The sequence below is a fragment of the Aythya fuligula genome, chromosome 4, assembly GCF_009819795.1.
Source record: "Aythya fuligula isolate bAytFul2 chromosome 4, bAytFul2.pri, whole genome shotgun sequence".
Lineage (NCBI taxonomy): Eukaryota > Metazoa > Chordata > Aves > Anseriformes > Anatidae > Aythya > Aythya fuligula.
In genome coordinates this window covers 19,331,824-19,354,504 of record NC_045562.1, presented here as the reverse complement: position 1 = coordinate 19,354,504, position 22,681 = coordinate 19,331,824, and the positions used below count along the sequence as shown (strand labels likewise).

The window sequence follows — 22,681 nt, the reverse complement described above, 5'->3', positions numbered from 1 at the left end:
GTTCTTCTCTTTAGCTATGTATTTGGGACTTCAGAAAAAATACTCAGTAATTTACATAACAGCTGATATTATATGTTTAAAGAAAAATGCAAACTACCGAGAAGGCTAACAAGTTTGATACCCATCAATCTTTATTCATACTGGCCCAATTACTTTTTAAAACACCGTTAAGTAGACACACGCTGCCATCTAGTGAGCATCTCTGACATAACTGCAGTTTGGTTTCTGAGGAGAGAAAAAGGTGTTGCTTGGAGCAATTAACTTAATACAGTACAAAACATACACAGACTTTAAAAATGCTGCACTGAATGCTTTGTCAATTGTATATTATATAATAGAGATACACAGAGCAAAGCTAAAGTATTTTATTAATAATTTATTGTAAGAAAGACCAGCTAATGGTAATTTCCAGTAAAAACCTTTACAAGACCATTGGATCACAAATATACAGACACTATAAAAACTGTGTCATGGTGGTTTTGGTTCTAAACTGGTATGTAGAGGGTCCTCAACACACTTTCCAAGAAGGGAAAAAATGTTTACAGTTCTAAAATACAGCAACCCATTTAAGACATTTCCATGTAGCTGACCCAGAAAAATATCAGACCTAACCTATGTACAATTGGAATTGTGTGAATATGCTGAGATTTTATAATGAAATGTCAAACCTTAGTTTTTTTTGGGGGAATACATACAGTGATACCCTGATTATAGTAAGTCAGGGTGCTAGTTTTTAATGGCACACAAACACCACTACTTTCAGTGGAAAACAAATTCACAAAATATCTACAAAATCTAGTTAAAACTATTAAAATCAAAACTGTACATAACATTTACAAAAAGTAGGAGAAAATTAATTTTTATTAGAGCTATATAAATATGCATCATGCTAACATGGAGAAGTGGTATGTGATTTTTTTTTTTAACATAGACAATGCAAGTACAAAAAGCACATTCAGAAATGGCACAGTCAATGGAAATCTTGGAACAATCCAATTATAGTAGGTCAGGAAATGGAAACAGGCTGATTTAGTGAAATGAACTGCATGATCCAATGTTACCATGCCAGTTTAGCTCACTGAAATAGAAGCATTCACTGTGGCTGGGAAAAAGGAGGGGGGAGGGAAAATAAAAGATTGTGGAGGTTGATCTAGCATTGATAGTTTAATAGTCCAGGCACTTTTTGTTGAGTGTGAGTGTCAAACTTCTGTATGTTGCTGGGAATCAAGTGGAGGAATTTTCACATCTTCAAAATGACCGTCATCTCCACTCTCATAGTCACTCATCATGACTTCAGACTCCATTTCACAGCATGCTGACACATCAGAGCATGAAGCTGTGGAAGCATACACAGACATGGACATGTTGTCTACAGTGGGTGCTTCAAAGTCTCTATCGTACCCTAGCGTGTAAGGAGCATAGGGTTCTCTGTAACTGCCATTGACACCACTGGTTGTGGTCTGAGGTTCTGACATGTCTGCAGGGTAATGATGGGGAAGGTACTGGTTAAGGTTAAACCTCTGCCTGCTTCTTGTAGAAGAACCCAAGCTACCTACGGCTGGCATGTCTCTGGGTGGCTGTATTGACTCAAACTGGTCGCTGTATTCTGGTGGTAATGGTGGAAGCTCATCAGGTGCAGGGAAGTCATCAGGTGGAGGTGGAAAATCACTTTCTATGTCATAACCGCCAGGGTAATAGTCTGTATCGATGGCATTTGGATCCGTATAGAGGGGAGCTGACTCCTCGACCACTTCATAATTCGGATACTCCTGGATACCTGGCAGCTGAACACTTGGCATCCAGTCTGATGTATCCCAGTGATAACCTGAAAAGTGAACATTTTTTTAAAAAAGCGATATTAGTATCTTGTCTTCAAGTCAGTCTGAACTGAGAAGTCAAAACGTGTATTAAGACAATGCAATCACTGTGATTAGGATACTGCTTGTTAATTGGAGAACAGTTTGCCCAGTTCCACAGAAGACATTCAACACAACACAACTTTACATTATGCCATGCATTAGGTATTGCATCATTCACATTTAAACTGGTAAATTTTTTCAGACATCTCACCTAACACAGGAAGAGCTGTAGGTCACCTATGGAATATGCTGTCACAATATAATAATGGTATAGAACAAATTGTTCACTGGAGAGCAAATAACCAACAGCCTCCTTGGTGCATCTAGACTCTTAGTCAACTGTTGAGTAATTACAGCTAGGTTGCTAACAGCTGCCTGTTTTTCTTATTAATGTATCTAGCATGCATAAGTCTTGCTTTTCCAACATGAAAGAAATAATTGCTAACTGGTAAAGTATCTAGACCATTTTAAATGACTTTACCACTTGGCTGAATTTTAATTTTAATTTCACAAAATGCTGTTAGCTCCACAGTAACTCAAAAAACGGTTTCTCTCAGTGCTTCCACCCCTCTGATAAAATCCCTTTATCTTGGACTATTAGTGAAGACATTCCGCATTCGAATACAAGAACAAAATAGCAAAATCAAGCTTAATCATGCATGAATGACAACTTGATCCTCTTTTTGCATCCTTCCCTTGAATAAGTTTTTATTGTTCTGCTGGAAACTAGATGTAAACCTAATCTCATTAAAAACATACATGTATATATTTTTAACCTAAACACCCCAAAGGAAAATAATACAGAATTGGAATAAAGTGCGAATCTAGTAAAGAATAATCACTGCAGACAAATGCACAGCAAGCAGCTGGTGGTGAGTCTGTGTTAAAGCCAAGTATTATCAATGAACTGCATGCAGAAGTCACCTCTTGAATTGCTGAGGTCAGGAACAGCAAAAGATTCTTTAGTTGGCAGAATGAGAAGAAAAAGGAGAAAACATCTGTCGTTAGGAATAAAATACTAAAACCACTGTAAAGACAAACGTAATGACTATCCTATGATGCTGCTTTTGTCTGTTTTTAATGTACTGTAGACAAATATGCCTATTTATTTAGCAGTACTAAACTTGGCATTTTTCTCCAAGGCTCCTCCTTTATTAGATTTGTAGAATGGCTACCGAGTCAAAGCATAGCCTACCTGGGACATTGTTTTGTAGTGGAATAATCTGGAATCCATAGTTTGCTGAAATCCTCATTTCATTCCAATAACTTAAGACTTCTCTTAAAGTTGGGTAATGAGATTTGATCAGGTTTTATTCTTTTCCCATTTCCCATTGGTTTTCAATACTAAAAGGTATAAATCTTAATAGATGTAGCACTGTGTCTAACCCAAAGAAAGGAACTTATCTTATTTTCTAGCTTCCAAAGGCTGTGCACAGGGAGACCTGCCTGCTGCTGTACAGCAATCCCAACAATTTATGTTTAGCACAGAAATGTTCTGTACTGTCTGACATCTTAAACCTGTACATTTTCAGGAATTTATATTCCTGGTACAGGTCTGAAAAGAGGGATGACTGCCTATCCTAATCCCAGAATCTTCTAAGAATTGATCCTTTTATCTATTCTCAGAATGGTCTAAGATCTCTGGACTCATTACCAGGATAATGTTCTAACTATTGGTCTACTTAGAAGACAGCATTCTTTGGTTTTCTAGCGAAATGGTGCAAAGCTGAAGTCAACTTACAGACTGTAGCCTTATAATTTAGAGCACTTTTAACCAAGAAAGGAGGAGATTTGGGTCCTGTACTCTGCTTCTGAGACCATTTAGCATAAAATACAGAAATAAAATAGAACCTGATGTAGTCATATTTCTAGGTGACACATTGTGAACTGGCACTGTATTTCCTCTTGTACTCTGCACCGTTGATGTGCAGAGAGCTATAACCTTCCCTGAGGAGCACTGCAGGGAATGCAGGCCTACAACTGTCCTATAATTGTGTCTAGCTCTAACTCGTGCTTCCAGGATACTTATTGGACAGAGCCACTTGCGGGACCTAAAGGAAAAGACCATTTGTCCCAGAGCTTGATCCTTCTGAAAGCTTCAGCAAGGATCTCTGCTGCTCAAACTGGCAGCATTCTTAGGGTGTTCCAAAGCATAATTCTTTAGCTATGATACTTTGAAAGAAGGAATGCTTGTTAAGACTAGAAATCAGAAAGAGAAACAGCTGAGCAGGACATATTAACCTTTCCGTCCTTTCTGAATAGCCTGCAATGCATAAAAGTCATTTTTATCTTAGTGATACTAAACCAATGAATAGTACTTCTGAGTATCTTGAGGACTAATTCCATCAATTTTAGTTTCTATCCATTAAAATCTCAGAGAAAATCTAAGTTGTTATTGCTCATGTTTTGCTGCTTCTAGTCTTGTAACTCACCCTTTCATAGGTTATTGCACATTACAATTTTCCAGCACTGAGAACTACACTCTATATGTAAACATTAATGATGCTCTCATGTGATTAGAAGTTTTTGCATCTGTCTACTTTATAATGTGTAGACATACAAAAAGAGGTTGTACTTCAAATAATAAACCAATCTGTAGCTACTGTAAGCATTTCTATGTTCTTAAAAGGGCTTCGTTTCCAGTAGGAGTTAAAACAGACTAGTAGACCTTTTTTATTAAGAAATAAAAAACATACACTGTGGATGTAATTTCAGAAGTAACCTCTGCAGACTTGTAGTGGTGTGTGTGGGGATATAAAGGAGAAAACTACTTAGATACCCTGAAAGTTCCAGTGATATGCAAGTCCATTGACATGTTAGTGTTTGTATGGGCTCACTGGCACCTCTATTACTACTATAATTTTGTAAAGTTTGTAGTTTCTAGAGTGACCTCTTCTTAAATGTTAGCAAGAAAAAAAAAAAATCCAGTGAAAATTTCTACTTTACCTCTATCTAACTTCACATAAATACGTTTGTGTATGTGTGTATGTATTTGGAACATACATACACATAAACATAGGTTTTAGATATTCCAGTAAGAATAAGTAGCAAGCAACTACTTAAATTGTTAGGGATGTGTATGCCTATATACATTATATATAATGAATATGAATAATATATAATAATATAAAATATATAAAAACATATTTATACATATATTTATAATATATATATATATAATAATATAAAAATATAATAAATATTATATATATCATTATATATATATAGATAGATAGATATAATATGAATAATCAACTTCATACTAGAAATCAGCATTTTCTGCTAAAGAGACAGACTGACCTAAAGACCAAGGAAGTGGGTATTGGACTACTTATGTTCTGCCCAGCCACTGACACTTGGTGCAGGTGGGAAAAGAAAAGGAACAGGGAGCACTGTTTTTTCATCTACTTCAGTGTACATATCTGCCTTTGATGCTGTCTCAATTTTGCTGGAAGCTTTATTGTGAATAGTGTCAGACAACAGTAAGAACGAAGACCTTTGTACACCAATATGTTTTCCAAGAAATCACATTCTGAACCTGTCCACAGGGTAGCCACAGCATTCACATGAAAATATAATACACATACAGTATATTATTTACTAAAACTTATCAGGAAGTCTAAGTAAAGTTTATAACTCCAACCTGCTAGGACTACGTTACTAGAGACAAACATGCATTATTCTGCCAAAGCAGTAAATAAATATGAAAACATGTATATACCTTCTTTTTCCACCGAGTCAACAACAGCATTGACAAGGTGTATTACAGTCACTACGGAAGCTTGTAAAAGGTATAAAAGGAGCAAATTAAAAACAAACCTATAGTTAGCATCACTTTAAACAGCATACAGGTATACAAAAAATACTGTAAAATTGCAGTTTATTACTATTTTTAAAGCAAGATTATAGAGATACTCTCTATCTAGAAAGCAATTGCATACAACATCTAAAACACATCTCTGAACCTGACTTTTATTCTTTATAAACATGGTAAAGTACTTGTTACAATTACTCTTGAAACAAATTCTGCACAAGCACAGAAGTGCTTTAACTGCATCAGAATTTCTGGAATATTGCCTTAGTAGAGTGTTTGTATAATACTTCATCTAGATAGCATTTAGAAGGGTCTAGTTTATTGCTTGAGTAGGGTGAATTAAAGAATAACACATTAGGCTTCCCCTTTTAGGCAGCCAACTGCTATTTTTTCCCCTCAACGGAGGGGTAGAATTTTTCACTAAAATGAACTACAATGCTGGAATATGGAAAATATATATGAAAACACCTGTGCTGACCTACTTGTGTTTGAACAGTGGTATCATAGTAAGAATGCGAAATTCAGATTGTGACAATTTTGATTGTTTTTAAATAAGAATGAAAATATTTAAAAGATTAATTAATCACAATATACTTCTGGAAGGGAGAAGGATTTACTTTTAAAGGAGTAGGATGAGGTAGGCACATGCAATTTTTTTGCAAGGCTGAGGGATTAAAATTTCAAACTAATAAATTCAGAATCTACCTAGAAGGGAGGAAGGAATAATCTCTATGATGCTACAGCTATTTATCTTAGAACGATGCCATATATTGATAATTTAGTAATACAAGAAATACCAGTAGGCATGTATGAAATATATGGGATGAAGGGGAGGGGAGAACAACATGTACTGCACAACACTTAATACCACAGGAAGAAAGTTGATATCAATTCTACTGATAAAATGATGAGTACTATAAGCATACCGTTTTACTTTCACCAATCATTAAAAGATGTTTCTTTCCATGCTTTTAAAGAACAAACCACTCTACCTTTGTTGAGAAGCAGAATGTTCTTTATTTCCTAAGCTAAAGGAATTTCAAATTCTTTTTCCCATACAGAGACAAAAGCATGAATTGGAATGAAGAGTCATAGCTTAATTCACTAAGATAAGGTGTTTTGAGACTGCTGTGGTTTTGTCCAATCAGTCTGAAATATTTCCGAATACACAGATGCATTCATATCAACTGTAAAAGCATCTGTCATCACAATGGAAAAATAAAGCACTTCCAATTAATAACAACAACAACACAATCCACAAATAAGTACGCTGATTTTGGACTGGAGTTGTGATTAAAATATTTGTATTTTCATAAGGCTTTTTTTCAATGCATGATTTTTTTTTTTTTAATGAATTCAGTTTAATCATGGTGAAAGCCAAGTATACTGCTCTACTGTAATAAAATTCCTTTTTGTGCAGCTTCCTTCATTACTAAAGTAATCAAACTTACAAGCAATCCCTTAAACTCTGCTCTCACTCAGAACTGATCTGATCCATATGGGAGCTGAGGTCGCAGCAAGAAAAAGAGAAGGAGACAAATGAAACTGTAACACCAGAAAGCTTTACTGAAAGCTGAACGTCAAAAGCTAAATATATATTTGTGCAGAGGCTATTTTTTTAAATTCACTGTATTCTTGCATAAATTGATAACTAATGATTACCTAGAAGAGTTTCTCAAATCTGAGAATGCATTTTTAACGCTGTTTAAGACAAGGCTCCAAACACCTTGTGCTGCATGTTCACACTTAAAATTCTAACAGAATAAAAAAAATATATATTTTAAGGTAAAGTAACTAACATGAGGTGTAAGATAGGCAAAACCCTATAATATTCAAATCTGTTAGTTTTTAAAATAAATACTAATATATATTAAATAGGTTATTATTTAATATATATTAGATATGTGTAACTCCTATTGATACTGAGAGATTTAGATGCAAAGACAGAACAAATGACTGTAAGTGGTAGCACGGCATGATTATAGTTTACGTACCATTGTCATCACATGATTCAGATTGGAAGGAGCTGAGAGACTGGACCTCAGACATGCTTTCTCTAGCACTGTATGGATGGGAGCTCTTTTCATCCAGAGGCTTTTTTGAAAGGCAGGGGTCAAGATCTACTACTTTAGCTGAAAGAAAAAAAAAAAAGTGAGACAATTAACAGACCCTAAAAATTAAGATTAAAAGAATCAATAAAAATCAAGGGTCTCTAAGATCTATGCATTTTAACAAAATTTAGTAGTATGAAGCCTAATCAGACTCACAAACTTGTAAACTCATAGTGTCTTTTCTACCATAACACAGATGGACTTTGAGTTCATAGTAAAACTGTACCATAGTCCTTACTCAGAAACTTTATCACTATCTTGAACTGAAAGATAAAAAATAAGAACACTTCTTACTGTCATAGTCAAAATCCCAGCTGGGCTTCTGTATTGAATCGCTGTCTGAAGGAGAGTTGGAGGGCGGTGGAGGTGGTAGGTTTGGTGCTACACTGCAAACAGCTACAGCCTTCCGGTGCCCATGTACAGAATCTGGGTTAAAAGTACTAAACTCTGGGTGCTCAGGGATAGCAGACCCCTCAAAAGAATTCCTGTCCAGATTATTCCTGGAGTCGCTTGGAATGCTTGGAGTGTATGAAATGGGACGAACAGGAACCTGTGGTGGGATGTCTGAATAGATGTTCTTGTTCACTTTTGCATCAAAATAAGGTCTTTGCAAGAAAGCTGTTGTAGCTCCCAGTTGCTTGTCTTCAGGTTCTGGCTGGTGTTTCTTCTTTCTACTGATCACTTTGCGGCAAACAACAAAAATCCCAACTAACAAGAATATTCCCACGATGAAAACAATAATTCCGATTACTTCGGCTAAGCCAATGTTCCAAGGTGTTGAAACATAGTTGTTAAGAACAATGTCTGTGCAGTGTTTCCCTCCAAAGCCATGGCTACAATTGCAGTGATATGAACCGTAAGTATTCTCACAATGGGCACCATTAAGACAGGGGTTTTCTGTGCATTCATCAACATCAGTCAGGCACCTACCAGACACAGAGTAAAGAAATAATGGTTAATTTACAGCAGTAGTCACTGTTGTTGTCTCCTTGCTCTCAACAGTTCTAGATATATTTAATATGTAGTACCGTACAGTACCAGGTAATTTGCTATGTTATCAAGACTGCAGACTTCAATCAACTCAAACTGTTAGCGAAATTTTTATCCATATTACTTATCTGTGGCCCCACTGCCATTATCACATGGCCTCCAGTCTCAGAGCATTATGTGGCTTTTCAGAACAATGACGTAAGTTTGTTTCCTTGTAAAGTGCTGAGGAATTTCTCTTGAAGGGGACTTCTAACTAGAATGTTTCCTTTAGACCGAGGAGACTTTGCATTGGGTCTGCCTCTTTCCTGGCTCTTTCAGAATGTGCCACCTTGCCATTTTTCAGTGTCATATCTTTCTGTATCTTCTGTGTGCTTCCATCCGCAAAGTCTTAGAATGGTTTAATTCATACACCTGAGGAATAACTTCCATGGTCCACTAGATGTGGTTGGATAAATGTGCACATGTGTCTGTGTGCATCTTAGCCCACGGTTTGTTTCACTGTGTTCCCTCTGCTTCCTACCCCTAGAATTTAAGGAAAATTTGTATAATTCTTAAATGGAATTAGTATGATACTATACTCACCTTTCTCCACGGAAGCCCGCTTCGCACTCACAAACAGGTCCATCCAAACTGTCAATACACCTGCCGCTATTTTTACAAGGATTGTCTTTACAATATGGACCCAGCTGGCACCTGAAGAAGAGAAAAAACAACAATAATGAAAAGAGCTACTAACTATAAGTTCAGTATGGGATTCAAGGCTGCAACATAGGGGTTGGCATTAACCAACTCCAGTCGGTTTCAAAGTCTGGGCTTTAAGTAGAAAATAGAGAATAGGCTATAAATGTAACAGTTTTTTGTTTTGTTTTAGATTTCCCCGATTTCTTTTTTGATCTAATGGGTTCATTTGTACAAAAAAGCCCCGCCATACAAACATACCTTTGGCCTGTGTATTGTCCTCGGCATTGGCAGATGAAATCATCACTGACTGAGATGCAAGTACCACCATAAAGGCAGGGGTTGGAAGCACATGGGTTGACGCTTACATCGCAGTGAGTTCCCATGAACAGAGGAGCACACTTGCAGTAGTAACCTGAAATCAAATACAGTCTTTTTGAAAGACACATGTGGCTTTACTGGATTCAAGACAAAATCCTCCCTGCCCGCCTACTAGTTGAAAGAGAGAGAGAATAGGCATAGAAATATTTTATCAAAAGATGAATGAAAGTCTAACAGTCTAGTTTTTCTTGGGTATGACTCAAGGTTAACTTCCACGTGTCTCACAGAACTGAAGCTTGTCACAATGTTTTCAGAAATTTTTAAGCTCTAAAGCAGGCAGTCAGAGAACAGACCTCAGGTGTTGCCACAGATGAGTAAATCCCAACTTTGCTTCATGAGCTTTGCCTACTTCCTATCCCAAGGAACTGAGCCTAGACCACAGGCAGACACAGCCTTTCTACCTGGCTAACAACCACCCTTCTTCAACTCACTGGAAAAGCAAAAATTATTTACAAAACTGTTCTGGCTTTCCAAGGCAGGTAAGTGGGAAAAGAAGTTTTGGAAACTAGCAGCAGAACAATCCAGCACAGCTTACCTCCATTTGACAATGCATTGCAGATGCCTCCATTCTGACAGGGGTTGCTTGAACAACCTTCTGTTGTGGTGAGTAAGCACCCAGGAGTCACATCCACAGATTCTTCCAGGTGTGCATAATTTCGTGGTTTGCTGTTCAGGGGAAGCTCTTGTCCATTAAGTACAATAGAGTCCATGCAGCCTCTGAAACCATTGCTAACCTGAGGACTCCTACCGTGTCTTGTACCTTGCTGCCGAATATGACCGCCAAAATACACATGATTATCTAGGTTTAGTGTCCTAAGTGTACCAGGAGCGGTACCAGATGCAGTATGCACCCTGTCCAGAACGAGTCGTGCGTAATTTCCATCCACTTCAAGAGATACTGAATGCCACTGGCCATCATTAATCTGAATGCTCTGAACAGAGACAATCCCAGGTCCACTGCCACAATCAAATTTATATTGCAGCCGTCCATGGTGAATCTATGGAGGAAAGACACATACTCAACAAGTGGACCACACAGAGAATCCCTGCAAAAAGTAGAACTTCAAAATATCAACACCTATAAAAGTTTTTGTTTGCTGGAGAGACAAGGTTATGATGGTGTTCATGAAGAGCAGTTTACTGACATTATATTCCAAACAGTCACAGTGACTATGATTCATTTTATATGATTCTTTCAGTTAAAATGCATAGTTAGTACATTTTTTTTCTCCAGTAAAGAACTCACAGATCATCATCAAAAGATTGCAGCACTTGAAGATGTGCCTTTAATCTCGTGTTTTATGTGACTAATCTCCCACATAGTTTAAAAACTTTTTCTGTGTGGACTTATAGAGTACCATGCACAAATAAATTAAAATAGATCCTTCATATTTTTTTTTTAAATATTAACTTTAAACACTGAAGAAAACAGATTCTTTGTACACATTAAAAACATTCTGTACAAGTTTGCAACCAGGATCCACAAGAAACTCTACTTTGAAGGCAGTTCTCAACTGTAACAACTCCACAAAGATTATGGTAAAAATAAAAGAGGTTAAGATGTGTACCTCTAAGATACTGTAGTCTGTTCCTCGAGCATACATAACAACTGCATGAGCAGAGTAGGTTCGAAGTCTCATTGTCAGCTTCATTTCCTCTTTGTTCTCGTTTTCCATGAGACGGTATTTCACATAGCTGCTCCCACTAAATGTCACAGCAGAGCCAACTGATTCTGAGGGATACAGAAAAGCATGAAATGTGTTAACACTGGACTGGAATCAAATTTACCATTGGAAAGTAATAATATGGCTTTAGGCAGAGATCTTTTTTAAGAAAATTTCTCACCAGGACACTGTCCAGCTTTGCTGTCATGGCAAACACAGGTGTATTTTCCTTCCTTTGGATCTCCTAAACATTCGGTACCTTCAGGGCATGGGTTTCCTTCACACACACTATTTACTATGGGGCATTTCCCTTCTGTAAAATGAAATACACTCAATTTAGGGAATACATTCATTTAGGGAGAGGAGAAGAGTTGTGCGTTTGAGATAGAAAATGAATGGGTTTTAAATATTTACTTCAGGTGTGATTTCAGCCGACAATGTTAGTTAATGATTTTTAAAAGCTATGTTGATTTCCTAAGAGCGAAAGACAAGTTCATTATTTGTTATAAACCTGTATGTATTTTGATGCATATTCATTTCCCAGTTCAAGCTGTCATTCAGAGCCAAGTTAGGAAGGTCTGTGAGATACTTGTCTATGCAGAAACTAGGAAATATTTAGGTACTTTGCAAGAACTTTTGTGCATGCAAGACCGAATAGCCATTATTTCAGACAATTTAGAAGAGGCAACAACCGAAAGAACTTCTTTCATAAATTGGAAAATGATGGGGTACCTATAAAAATCCTTTCCCATCAACTTACATTAGATAAAATCTTGCTGCCTCATTTTAAGAGAAGAATTACTCCTTACTCTGAATAAAATTAGGCAAATGTTGCAGTGAGGGTTACAGGACATTCTTACTCTTTGTCCTGTAATATTCATTTTCCCCAGTGGATTATGACCGTTCAAAACCAGACAAATCGTTTGAAGGATACTGTTATCTTTTCTGCTTTTCTTACCTTTACAAAGACAAACCGCTGTTCTGTGATGACGGGGAGTGACAAAACTCAGCCTGGCTGTGCTGTGGGTTGACATGATGTTCTCATCCACCGTTACTTTTTCTTCACAGAATTTCAAAGGACAGTCTAGGCCTGCACATAGCTTATGGAAAACATCAATTATCCGAACACCTAAAATCTCCTCTAGGTCAGGCACAGAAGAGTTTATCTTGTGGAGCAAAATTCTCATTGGGTGCTGAGAGCTGCCAGATTTTTCAATATTCAGGAGGACATCAAGGTTTGAAGGAGGATCAGAAGGCTGCAAACTAACAATCTGGATGTCGTTTCTCCTCACACCCAAGATGTTTCTTAAAGCTCTCTGGAAATTGCGCCAGTAATCACCAATGAATTCTTCAGGAGCAAGGTTTGCAAAGCGTATTGCAATGCTGTGATTTAGTAAATCTTGTGTGATTTGTCTGATGTGCACAGTAATATCAGCTGCAGTTGTAAATTTTCCATCTGTAACTGTGACATTTAGGAGGTATTGTCCTACATCTAACTTCTTATGTGCTATTAGTTTGCCCCCGGTACTGGAAACAGAGAACAAGGATTCCATTTTGGGGTCCAGGCTATATGTCAAAGTATCATAAACATCTTGATCAGTTGCATGAATTTTTCCAATGACACCACCTGAGTATTCTTCCCCAAAGGCTGTAATAAAGATTTCCAGAGGCAGAATTGCTGGAGAATAAATGCTTTCCTCAATAACTCTAATATCAATGTAAGTCAGAGATGACAACGGTGGCTTTCCATTATCTGTGACCTAGTGGAAGATGAGGACAGAATTCAATTTTTGCTTTATTTCATCAAATTCTACTGTAGATACTGTGCTCTATGCAGTAGTGTTGTATTTTTCTATACAAAAGAAAATTAAAATGTTCCTAAAGGAAAATGCTTTACAAAAATTCATAAATGCACATTTATGAAAAGTTAATTTTGAAAATTCAGAAAACTCAAAGTGCACACACACAAACATGTTTTCATTTCTAAGACTAAAAGGATACAGTACTATTAATACCTGGAAATGCAAGGAAGCCTACTAGCACTTATGGCAAATACAGAGGATTATAGCTGATTTCAGACAGCAGATGGTGCTTGAAGCTTTTTTATTTCAAGCATGGAAAAAAATTACCAACTCTAAATGACTCATGGACTATGCATTTACAACATGCTTCACCAGAGTTATTAGGAGATGGTCTTGAAGACAATCTAAATGTAGTATACCAAACAGTACTGCAAAATTAAAACAATGTATATAGAAAGTTATAATTAATTATGCTCTCTTTGATGATTAGCAATCATGGAGAGGAAGAAAGCAGCCTGTAATGGTATTTGCTTCAGACAAGTAAAGTAATCAATAAAAATCAGCCTAATTCAATTTTAAAGCCTTTTTAAACATCATGTATCCTGCCCTCCACTCTTTTTCTGACAAAAACATACATTGCTGATGGATGAAGAGAGAACAAAAAAAAAAAAAATGAGAAGAGTGAGAAAACAGCATTCCCCTGGGTTTTCTTTCTCTCTTGCTGTTTCTCATTTCTTATTTCGCTTCTAGCTTTTTCCCAGAGCTGTTTCCCAGTTACTGAAAGTGAGATTACAGAAACAGGCAAAGAAGAAGTAGATCAGATGTGAAAGAACAGAGGGAAAATATACTGCACTGTTCAAAAGATTTTACAGTAATTTTATGATGACTACAGGTAGGTGGTACACATTGCAGATCTACGCAGAGAAGCTGCTTTTGATTGTTCATTTAAATTTAAGCAAAAAGAAACTCTGGCACAAGATTACTGCAAATATATACATAATTGTAGAATTTTAAGAAGGTAACTTATGTGTCACAGAACTACATATTTTTATCAGTAACTCCAAAAGCCAGGCATGGCTAGAAGCTTGACCTGTAGTTACCCAAACATAAATAAGGAGAGAAAGAAAGAGAGCTTTTGCTGGCAAAGTTTTGTTTTGCCTAGATTTCTGCCTGGAAACAAGACAAGGAAGGCAGTTTAGCTACAGGACAAATGCCCAAGGGAAAACAAGAAAATACTTAAACAGGCAAGCAAAATTACAACAAATGGACAGCAAGAAGGAAAGAAGAGCCCCAGGAGAAAATATTTTTCAATAGTTCAGTTATTTAAAAATCTGCTGTGGTTTTAAACTAAAGACTTCAGACTGTGGCACAAAAGACTGTATGACTCATAGCTGAAGATTTCACACAGTAATGCTGTGAGACATTTGTTAATGGATAATCTATTTCCTTTGGAAAGCAAATGTGAGTGGCATGAACATGTAGGTGGCTGTTGGAAAAAATCCTTATTTTTCTTAAAAACATTTAAGTTAAATAAAAGGATCGTGTAAAAGATTCTTAGTGGTACTGGTTTGTGTGTGTAAGTATTGTAGGGGCGAAGGGTTTTCTCAGTTAGAGTAAACCTGTAAAATAAGACCTCTGCCTCAGCAATCCACTCAGAAAGTAATGAAGGTGAAAGCTGTGAGTACTGAAAAGCAGGGGCAATGAAGGTCAGTTAAAAAAACAAAACCAAGCATCAACGGATTATGCACAGCCATCAACTTAAGAGCTGCAAGAACAAAACAAAAATTAAAAACCTGGTAAACTTGAGAAGATGCCTTTGGGGTTAAAAAAAAAAAAAAAAAAAAGTCATTCTTTTAAGTGGAAAGAGTATTTTTCCCAGAAGGTCATTTATTTGTTTTTTTTTGTGTGTCATTGAAACTGAAGGCTTGTGATATGGAAATGCCTAGTTTTAGTCTTGGATGCCTTCATACTTGTGTATGCTGACTCGCTAAAGAAAAGATAATAGCAAATTATAGCACTGTGTCAATTTAAAAAGCTATCATAATAAATGATGATAAATGGCAATTGAAAGACGGTGACATACTTCCAGAATCCAGACAGGGAACGTTTAAATCAAAGGATAAGACAGGTACAAATATTGAGATTGCGTGATAACAGCATTAAAAAAAATGACATTAGTATAGTCTGCTTTAGGATGTATGATCTTTGAAAAGTCTATGTTCTAAATTAGTATATTTGTTTTAAGATGCTTGTTTAATTACTGTGTACCATTAAAATATCCCTTTTATTCATTAGAAACAAAGAAGAAAAAGTCTTAAAAAAAAGACACTCTTCAAGTGCTATGCTAAAGATAAGACAGATAGAGTACTGACAGGCTGTTTACAGGCATCCTACAGCCTAGATGACTTGGAAATGAAAATAAATCCACCTAGAGAAAGGTGTTAGATAGGTTCCTCATACAGGCAGACACGTTAGGAAGGACCAAATGTTCAGGTAAGTCATGAAAAGGGACAAAGGCAGTGTAAGGCTCCACAGAACAGTCATAATTACAGCTGCATGCATTCATAGGAATATGCTTTAGAAGCAAAATACATAGAAATCAGTTACTGCTCAGAAAAAAGATACAAAACATACAAATCTTGTATGATACTAAGAGCACATACAGGAAAAATACTACTTGACATTCTTCCCTTAGCAAAAAGGTGACAAAAATTTGGAAAGCCCATTACAAAAGAGTAACAAAGCCCACCTCTACTGCTCTTTTGGACTCATGCAGCCTAGGAAGGCCAACAGAGCCATCACTTCAAGGCTAACCTGTCCCATAAGGTCATTACTGAGAAGAAAATAGCTGACAGGGGGACGATTTATATCCTTACCCCCTTTTTCATCCATGTATATGGAAAAATATATATATATATATATATATATATATATATATTAATATTATATAAGGAATATTCATATTCCTTATCTAGAACTGAAATGGAGCCTTTATCTATGCTGATTCTCATACTGATGTCTCCTTATACCACATTTCAGTGACTCAAGCAGGAAATCACAGTACCTGTGAGATTTTTTTTTCCTTGCTCAAAGAAAAGAGAGAGATGTGCAAATACACCACGATTATTACCCCAGTGTGGACAGAATTCACTATGCCCTGGAGCAAATAGTACTGGTCTAGCACTCTGCACATTTGCTCATAAATTATGTGCAATATTACACAGGAGAATAACATGGAGATTTAAAGAAATTCCTGTAGGCCATGTAAAAATAAAGGTGAGAAGTTTTCTAAAAACATGTATCTGGAAATGAAGTGTAAGAATTAAGGCCAACTATTTTTAGCCTACCAATTTCAAGTTCCCTGGTCACAGTTTCTTAATTTATTACTGAATTATAAAGGGCTAGATTTGATTTTTAAAAAAATGGCTTAAACTTTATGTTAGGTTACATAAAGTATTTAGAGAACTTTGCTATATACTCTGTGTTAATGTAACTCTGATTTTTGAACATGGCCTGGTCTTTTGGCACAACTGCAGCAACTATTTACAGATAGTTGCCTTTCAGGGTCACTTTTGAATTCTTTGCCACTGCAAAATTCTGAGACCTACAAGTAAAGTGCTGTTTATGAGAATCAGACAGCAAGGCTGAATGCTATCTGATACCATCCACTCATTTGTTTTCAACTGCCCTTGACAGAACAATGTAGCACTACAGAAAAACATGCCAGTACTGCTATGACGTGAAACTTTTAAAATCCCTGTTTCCATTGTTATCACTGCAGTCCAGCTCACGGCTCCAAGCATCACAGTGATGGTTGTCAGAGGAAGTTTGCAACAAATAGTAGGTGGCTCAAGAGACTCATCTTCTGCTGGCTTCTCTAGATAGATGCCAGAGTAAAACAAAATGCATAGGCTGAAAAATGCATCCCATGTGAAAGACAAGGTTCACTTGCAGTGAGTTTAATTAAGGTTACTATTACACCTGTGTAGATTTCCATTTAAATCAAGACTCTCTGAACATTCTCCCACAAGGGACATGCCTCAAATAACTACTTAGCATGTCAAGATCTTCTGAGAAAGACAAGTGGCTATCCTCCAAGTAACAGGAAAAGGTGGTGGATTTAGCATGAGTGGAAAAAGTTGAGTATTTATACTAATAACACAAAACAGCTAGACACAGTGTATCCTACCTTAACGTGAAGTAAATAGTGATCCCTCACTTTTCGGTTCAGTGCAGCAGTTGTTGTCAGTATTCCTTGCTGGTTAATCTGGAAAGTATTTTCTTCATTTCCACTCAGGATGGTGAAGAGGAAAGGAGGACCATTGTGTGAAGAATCTTTGTCTGTTACCACCAGCTGCAGCACACTAAATCCAATAGGCTTATTTTCCTATAAATGTATAATGCAACCACATTGGTTTTGTTGTAAATGAGGATATACAGTGAGATTGATTTTTCACAACAGAAAAAAAAAATCACTGTCAATCCAGTCAATCAGTATCAGTGAAATCAGAATGACAACATTATGAAAAAACACCACCCTCTGTTTATAATGACAAAAACAATAAAAGGCAGCACACTCTTAAACTTTATTTTTTTTACTTTGAGATTGTTAAAAGTAGCTCAGCCTTGTACATCTATTTCTACTTTTGGTTTGAATTAAAATTATAGTAGATTAATTACTTAGTTGTCAAAGATTTCAAATTTAGCTAAAACACCTGTTAAGAATAATCTAATGCTTTTTTTGGGAGGACTACAAAAGCACGCTATTCTGTCTAACCCACTGTGTGCCTTATTATTGTTCCGACTACAGCTATGGTCTGGTTAAAATATGAAATCCCGGTTTAAAAGTTTGTACCATAAAATGTCAATTTTGCATCATGTGAATGCCCCAGGTTTCAGACACCTCACACACTTAGGTTTATCGTGCATCTGATACACACATACAACCTTATCTAACAATCATAATACCTCTCCTAGAATATTTATGTTATGCTGTATTTACCAGATTTTTATATATACATATTTTAAATGCAAAAAAGTGTTATTCCAAAGTACAACAATAACAAAATGCTACTCTTTCGTGCTTGCAAAACCTAACAAGCATACTCTCTGTTCTTGAGAGATTAAGTAGGTGACATTCTGTCAAGTTAATTTTATCAGATACTGCAGCCTGGCCTTTTTTCTTTTTTTCTTCCTTTTAAGCAAAGCAGACAAGGATCACAATTTAAAAATACAAATATTTACATTTTGACAACTAAGTTAATTTGGTTTTCATAATAGCTAAGCATATTTTCAACTGTGACCAAATTTGTACATTTCCAATGTAACAGGAAATGCAGACCAGCATTCTTGGGCAACTCCTTCAGCTTCTTCTCCATGTCCCTTATACTGGGATGGGCTAATATGAATGAAAAATAAAATGTCTTCTTTTTTTAGTTGAGTAAAGGAAACATTACTAACATTGGCTTAAGACTGTATTTGGGGAAAGCAAAATACCTTCAACAACACACAAAAATACAGTTCTCGCTTTAAAAAAAAAATCATGACACCTTACTTGCATACTCTAAATGTTGGGTAGAAATGAATCCTCTTGTCCTCTTTTGGAAAAGTACCTTTACAAATCATGTACATGGTCTTGAACAGAAGTAGTACATTTGGATGGCACAGTGTACCAGATAGCACTGCCTGATCCTTATTTATCTGTCATACAAGGCCAGGCCAGACACGAGTGACAGCAAAAGGACCCAAGGAATTGAACTGACTTACATTACCAGTATAGAGTTCTTAACGTGATTCTTTTGTTCCTTTCCATTCATTCTCTACTGGGTTCAGGAAGAAAAGTACAGAAGCTGTCTCTGCTATCTTTGCTTTAGTAGAGAGTTCTCTGAATCAGGCCAATACTTGACAGCCATTTGAGAATCTAGCCCACTACTAACATCCTAAGGTGCAAAATTAGTCAAAAGATTGGTATGTAGCCATACAAAATACTACTCCTGTTTTGTAATGCCTCTGATCCCAGAAGAGAACAATATGAATTAACTCCTGAGCTATGTGTCACAATGCAGAGTATCTGCTTCACAGTAACACATACCTAAAGCATCTTTTCCCAAGCAGTAACTTGAAGATCAAAAATAAATAGAAAATTATGTATGATTTTAAGGACATTGTACATATGAATTCAATGTATCATAGATACACATGTACACACGTGAAGTACATAAAAAGGACACACTCTACTTGCAAAATAAGTTTCTACATAGACTGCATAACATGGATTTTGTAACCCTTAATACTTGTTCAAGCAGGCAGTCTCACTGACAACATTAATTAAAAACACAGTAAAACAAAATGGAAGTATTAAATTTACCTTATCTTGCAGAATATTTAAAGTCACAAATTAACACTCAAATAATACTATTTTTTAATTACTAAAACTTTACTGCATGTGTTTACCTGGATGATAACGCTATAGTTTCCTTTTGAGAATACTGGAGGATTGTCATTTACATCAGAAACATCAATGTTAACAGTGGTTGTGTTATGTCTAGGTGGGTTTCCATTATCTGAAGCTTGTACTGTCAAAGTATATCCTGAAATCTAATAAATAATAATAATAATAATAAAAATCACATATTCAATGAAGAATAAAGAAAGAATAACAAACTCAGCTTTTATTTTAAGAAATATTTTAGTGCAATCCTCCAATAAAGCTTGCCTTTATATATTTAATCCTTTCTCTCCCCTTGCAGATGTCCCCTACCTCCCAACCCCAGAAGGCATTGACATAAATAGGTGCTTTCACTTCTGTTATGGCTGTAATAATTTTAGAATGTTTGAAATATTAATTTACAAATATATCAAAAAATGGTGGTTATCAAAAGCAAATACCTAATTAAATCCCCACTGCTCAATAAGTATAGAAAACTTACCTTTTCTCGGTCTAGAAGTTTAGTGACTTTTATTTCACCCCTGGTAGGGTCAATTGTAAAAGGATTTCCCTGATTGCCATCTATAATGGCGTAGTGAATATAGTTGTTGGAAGGTCCATCAGCATCATCTGCCATAACCTAAGGAATATTATAGGATCATTTAAAATAATCTAAGTATATTCTATAATTTTTCAAACAAACTCAGCCTGAAGATGATCATAGCTGGTTTGGTCTAACATATTACGTAGTTCTCAGGAGAAACATCATAGTATTCTGAACATATTATTATCACTTAATTTTCAGAATGAATTCAGAAAATTATTTTAAGTCCTGTTCTGATGAGGAGAAAAAAAAAAAAAAACACAAAATAATATAATACTTCCCCACAGCATTTCATGTTGCTGGTTCTGAAAATTCTTCAGAATATTTTTCAGTTACTCAGTGGCAAACTTATCTATTCATTTATCCCCATTCTCAAATCAATATTTATTCCTTCAAGACTGAAAGTATGATTGTTATGACAGCATATTTCAAGGGGAAAAAATGACAATACATACTGTAATGACTGACTGTTCAAGCACAGCATCTTCACTGATTACTGCAGTGTAGGTGTCTTGGCTGAACACTGGAGTATTGTCATTGATATCCGTTACATTAATATTCACTGTTACAACATCACTTAATGAAGGTGTGCCTCCATCTGTGGCTTCCACTGTCAAGTAATACTCATGAGAACTTTCATAATCCAAGCTTTCAATTATAAAAATGGCTCCTATTGGAGAAAATAAGACAAAACCGTAGAAATTCCACTGTTACTGTAGTATTATATATTGCAACTTCTGATTTTGTTCTGATGAATACTCAGCTTTTTCAGGGCTCAACTTGTCCCTGTAAAGCTGGAGCTACACAGTGAGATAATCAGGCTTTACACATAAAAAAAAAAAATCAGAAATTCCTGCCATTACCACAAAAGATTCTTATAATTTAAAACTACCTGGATCACATTATATAATTAAAAAAGAATAAAATAATGAAGAAGTTTAGAAAATGTCCTTTTCAATATTTTCAATTACTATTAACCCAAAATACAAAAACACCTTTAGCTTGACTTTCCTTGTGACCAACATTAATTTCAGGTATTGAGAATACAAAGGATACTCCAGTAACAGAAGTGCCTGATCATGATTTTGATTCATAGAGATACCTGAGTTAAAGTGCGAGCTCTTAACCAAATAGTTAAAATAGTTCAGTTGCTAATATACACAATAATTTACAGCTGGAAGAGTGTTTTCCTGGAATCGTCTTTCAAATATGTGAAGAAGTTAAACTAGCAAAGTATTTCTATACTATAACACCAGTGTGCACACTGGAAAAAGCATTAGGAAGAATTACAATTTCTGTTGCATTGGTATAAACAACTGCTGTTAACTGTTAAAAAAAGTCATGATTTCTACCCAAAAGTATTGTCATTAGTAGGGTAAATTTTTCCTAAGAACCTAAGTGCTTCCAGAGACTAAATCTGATTAACACGCAAGCCTAAAATCTCCACTGTCACGCTGGATATACACTTGAATAGAATATTCCAATCTCTCTTTAATGCTGCATCAAACTCCTCTAGAATTACTGTCTTTGTAGGCCAATGAGTATTTTTCCCTGCCAATTTAATTTCTGATCTTTCTTTTACTGAGTCTAGCCACTCATTCTGATTACATGGGTTTTGTGAAAAGACTATTATGCTTCTATCATTACAAAACCATGTCTTTCTCCCTGGATGGGGAACATTCCAGCTAGGAAACCTTTACTTTTGCCAGCTATATCTTAGAATCATACAATATCCTGAGTTGGAAGGGACCCACAAGGATCATCGAGTCCAGTTCCTGGCTCCACATAAAACAACCCAATAATCAGACCATGCATCTGAGAGCTTTGTCTGAATGCTTCTTTAACTCTGATAGGCTTGGTGCCAAGACCACTGCCCTGGGCAGCCTGTCCTAGTGCTTGACCACCCTCTGGATGCAGAACCTTTCCCTAACCCCCAGCCTGAGCCTCCCCTGTCCCAGCTCCATGCCGTTCCCTCGGGTCCTGTCACTGTCCCCAGAGAGCAGAGCTCAGCGCCTGCCCCTCTGCTCCCCTCCTGAAGGAGCTGCAGGCCGCCATGAGGCCTCCCCTCAGCCTGCTCTGCTCTGGGCTGGACAAACCTAGGGACCTCAGCCACTCCTCATATGTCTTGCCCTCTAGACCCTTCACCATCTTCACAGCCCTTCTTTGGACACTCTCTAACAGTTTTATGTCCTTCTTACATTGGAACACCATAACTACACACAGTGCTTGAGGTGAGGCCGCACCAGCCCAGAGCAGAGCAGGACAATCCCTTCCCTTTCCTGGGGTGAATCAGGCCCAGCACTGCCAGCCAGGTGTTATATAGATCAGTCAGGTTATATGGATCTGTGTCT

The 22,681-nt window shown here is 36.5% G+C and overlaps 1 protein-coding gene across 5 annotated transcripts in view; it reads right to left on the bottom strand.

The window, feature by feature from the left end:
• Window positions 1-361: 361 nt before the first annotated feature.
• The window catches only part of FAT1 (FAT atypical cadherin 1), a 108,274-nt gene continuing 85,954 nt past the window's right edge, over window positions 362-22,681 (bottom strand). For 2 of the 5 annotated variants that reach the window (XM_032186392.1, XM_032186393.1), the window contains exons 15-29: window positions 20,786-21,000; window positions 20,229-20,366; window positions 19,753-19,896; window positions 17,489-17,686; window positions 12,456-13,257; window positions 11,679-11,810; window positions 11,402-11,565; window positions 10,369-10,831; window positions 9,714-9,867; window positions 9,357-9,467; window positions 8,079-8,710; window positions 7,668-7,805; window positions 5,581-5,640; window positions 2,784-2,819; window positions 362-1,825 (exon numbers count right to left, since the gene is read on the bottom strand). In XM_032186392.1, the coding sequence (XP_032042283.1) occupies window positions 1,200-1,825; window positions 2,784-2,819; window positions 5,581-5,640; window positions 7,668-7,805; window positions 8,079-8,710; window positions 9,357-9,467; window positions 9,714-9,867; window positions 10,369-10,831; window positions 11,402-11,565; window positions 11,679-11,810; window positions 12,456-13,257; window positions 17,489-17,686; window positions 19,753-19,896; window positions 20,229-20,366; window positions 20,786-21,000 (4,013 nt within the window). In that variant the 3' untranslated portion in view covers window positions 362-1,199. Of the gene's footprint in view, window positions 1,826-2,783; window positions 2,820-5,580; window positions 5,641-7,124; window positions 7,179-7,667; window positions 7,806-8,078; window positions 8,711-9,356; window positions 9,468-9,713; window positions 9,868-10,368; window positions 10,832-11,401; window positions 11,566-11,678; window positions 11,811-12,455; window positions 13,258-17,488; window positions 17,687-19,752; window positions 19,897-20,228; window positions 20,367-20,785; window positions 21,001-22,681 lie in introns of those variants that run through there. The other 3 variants (XM_032186394.1, XM_032186396.1, XM_032186395.1) reach the window with 3 other exon arrangements.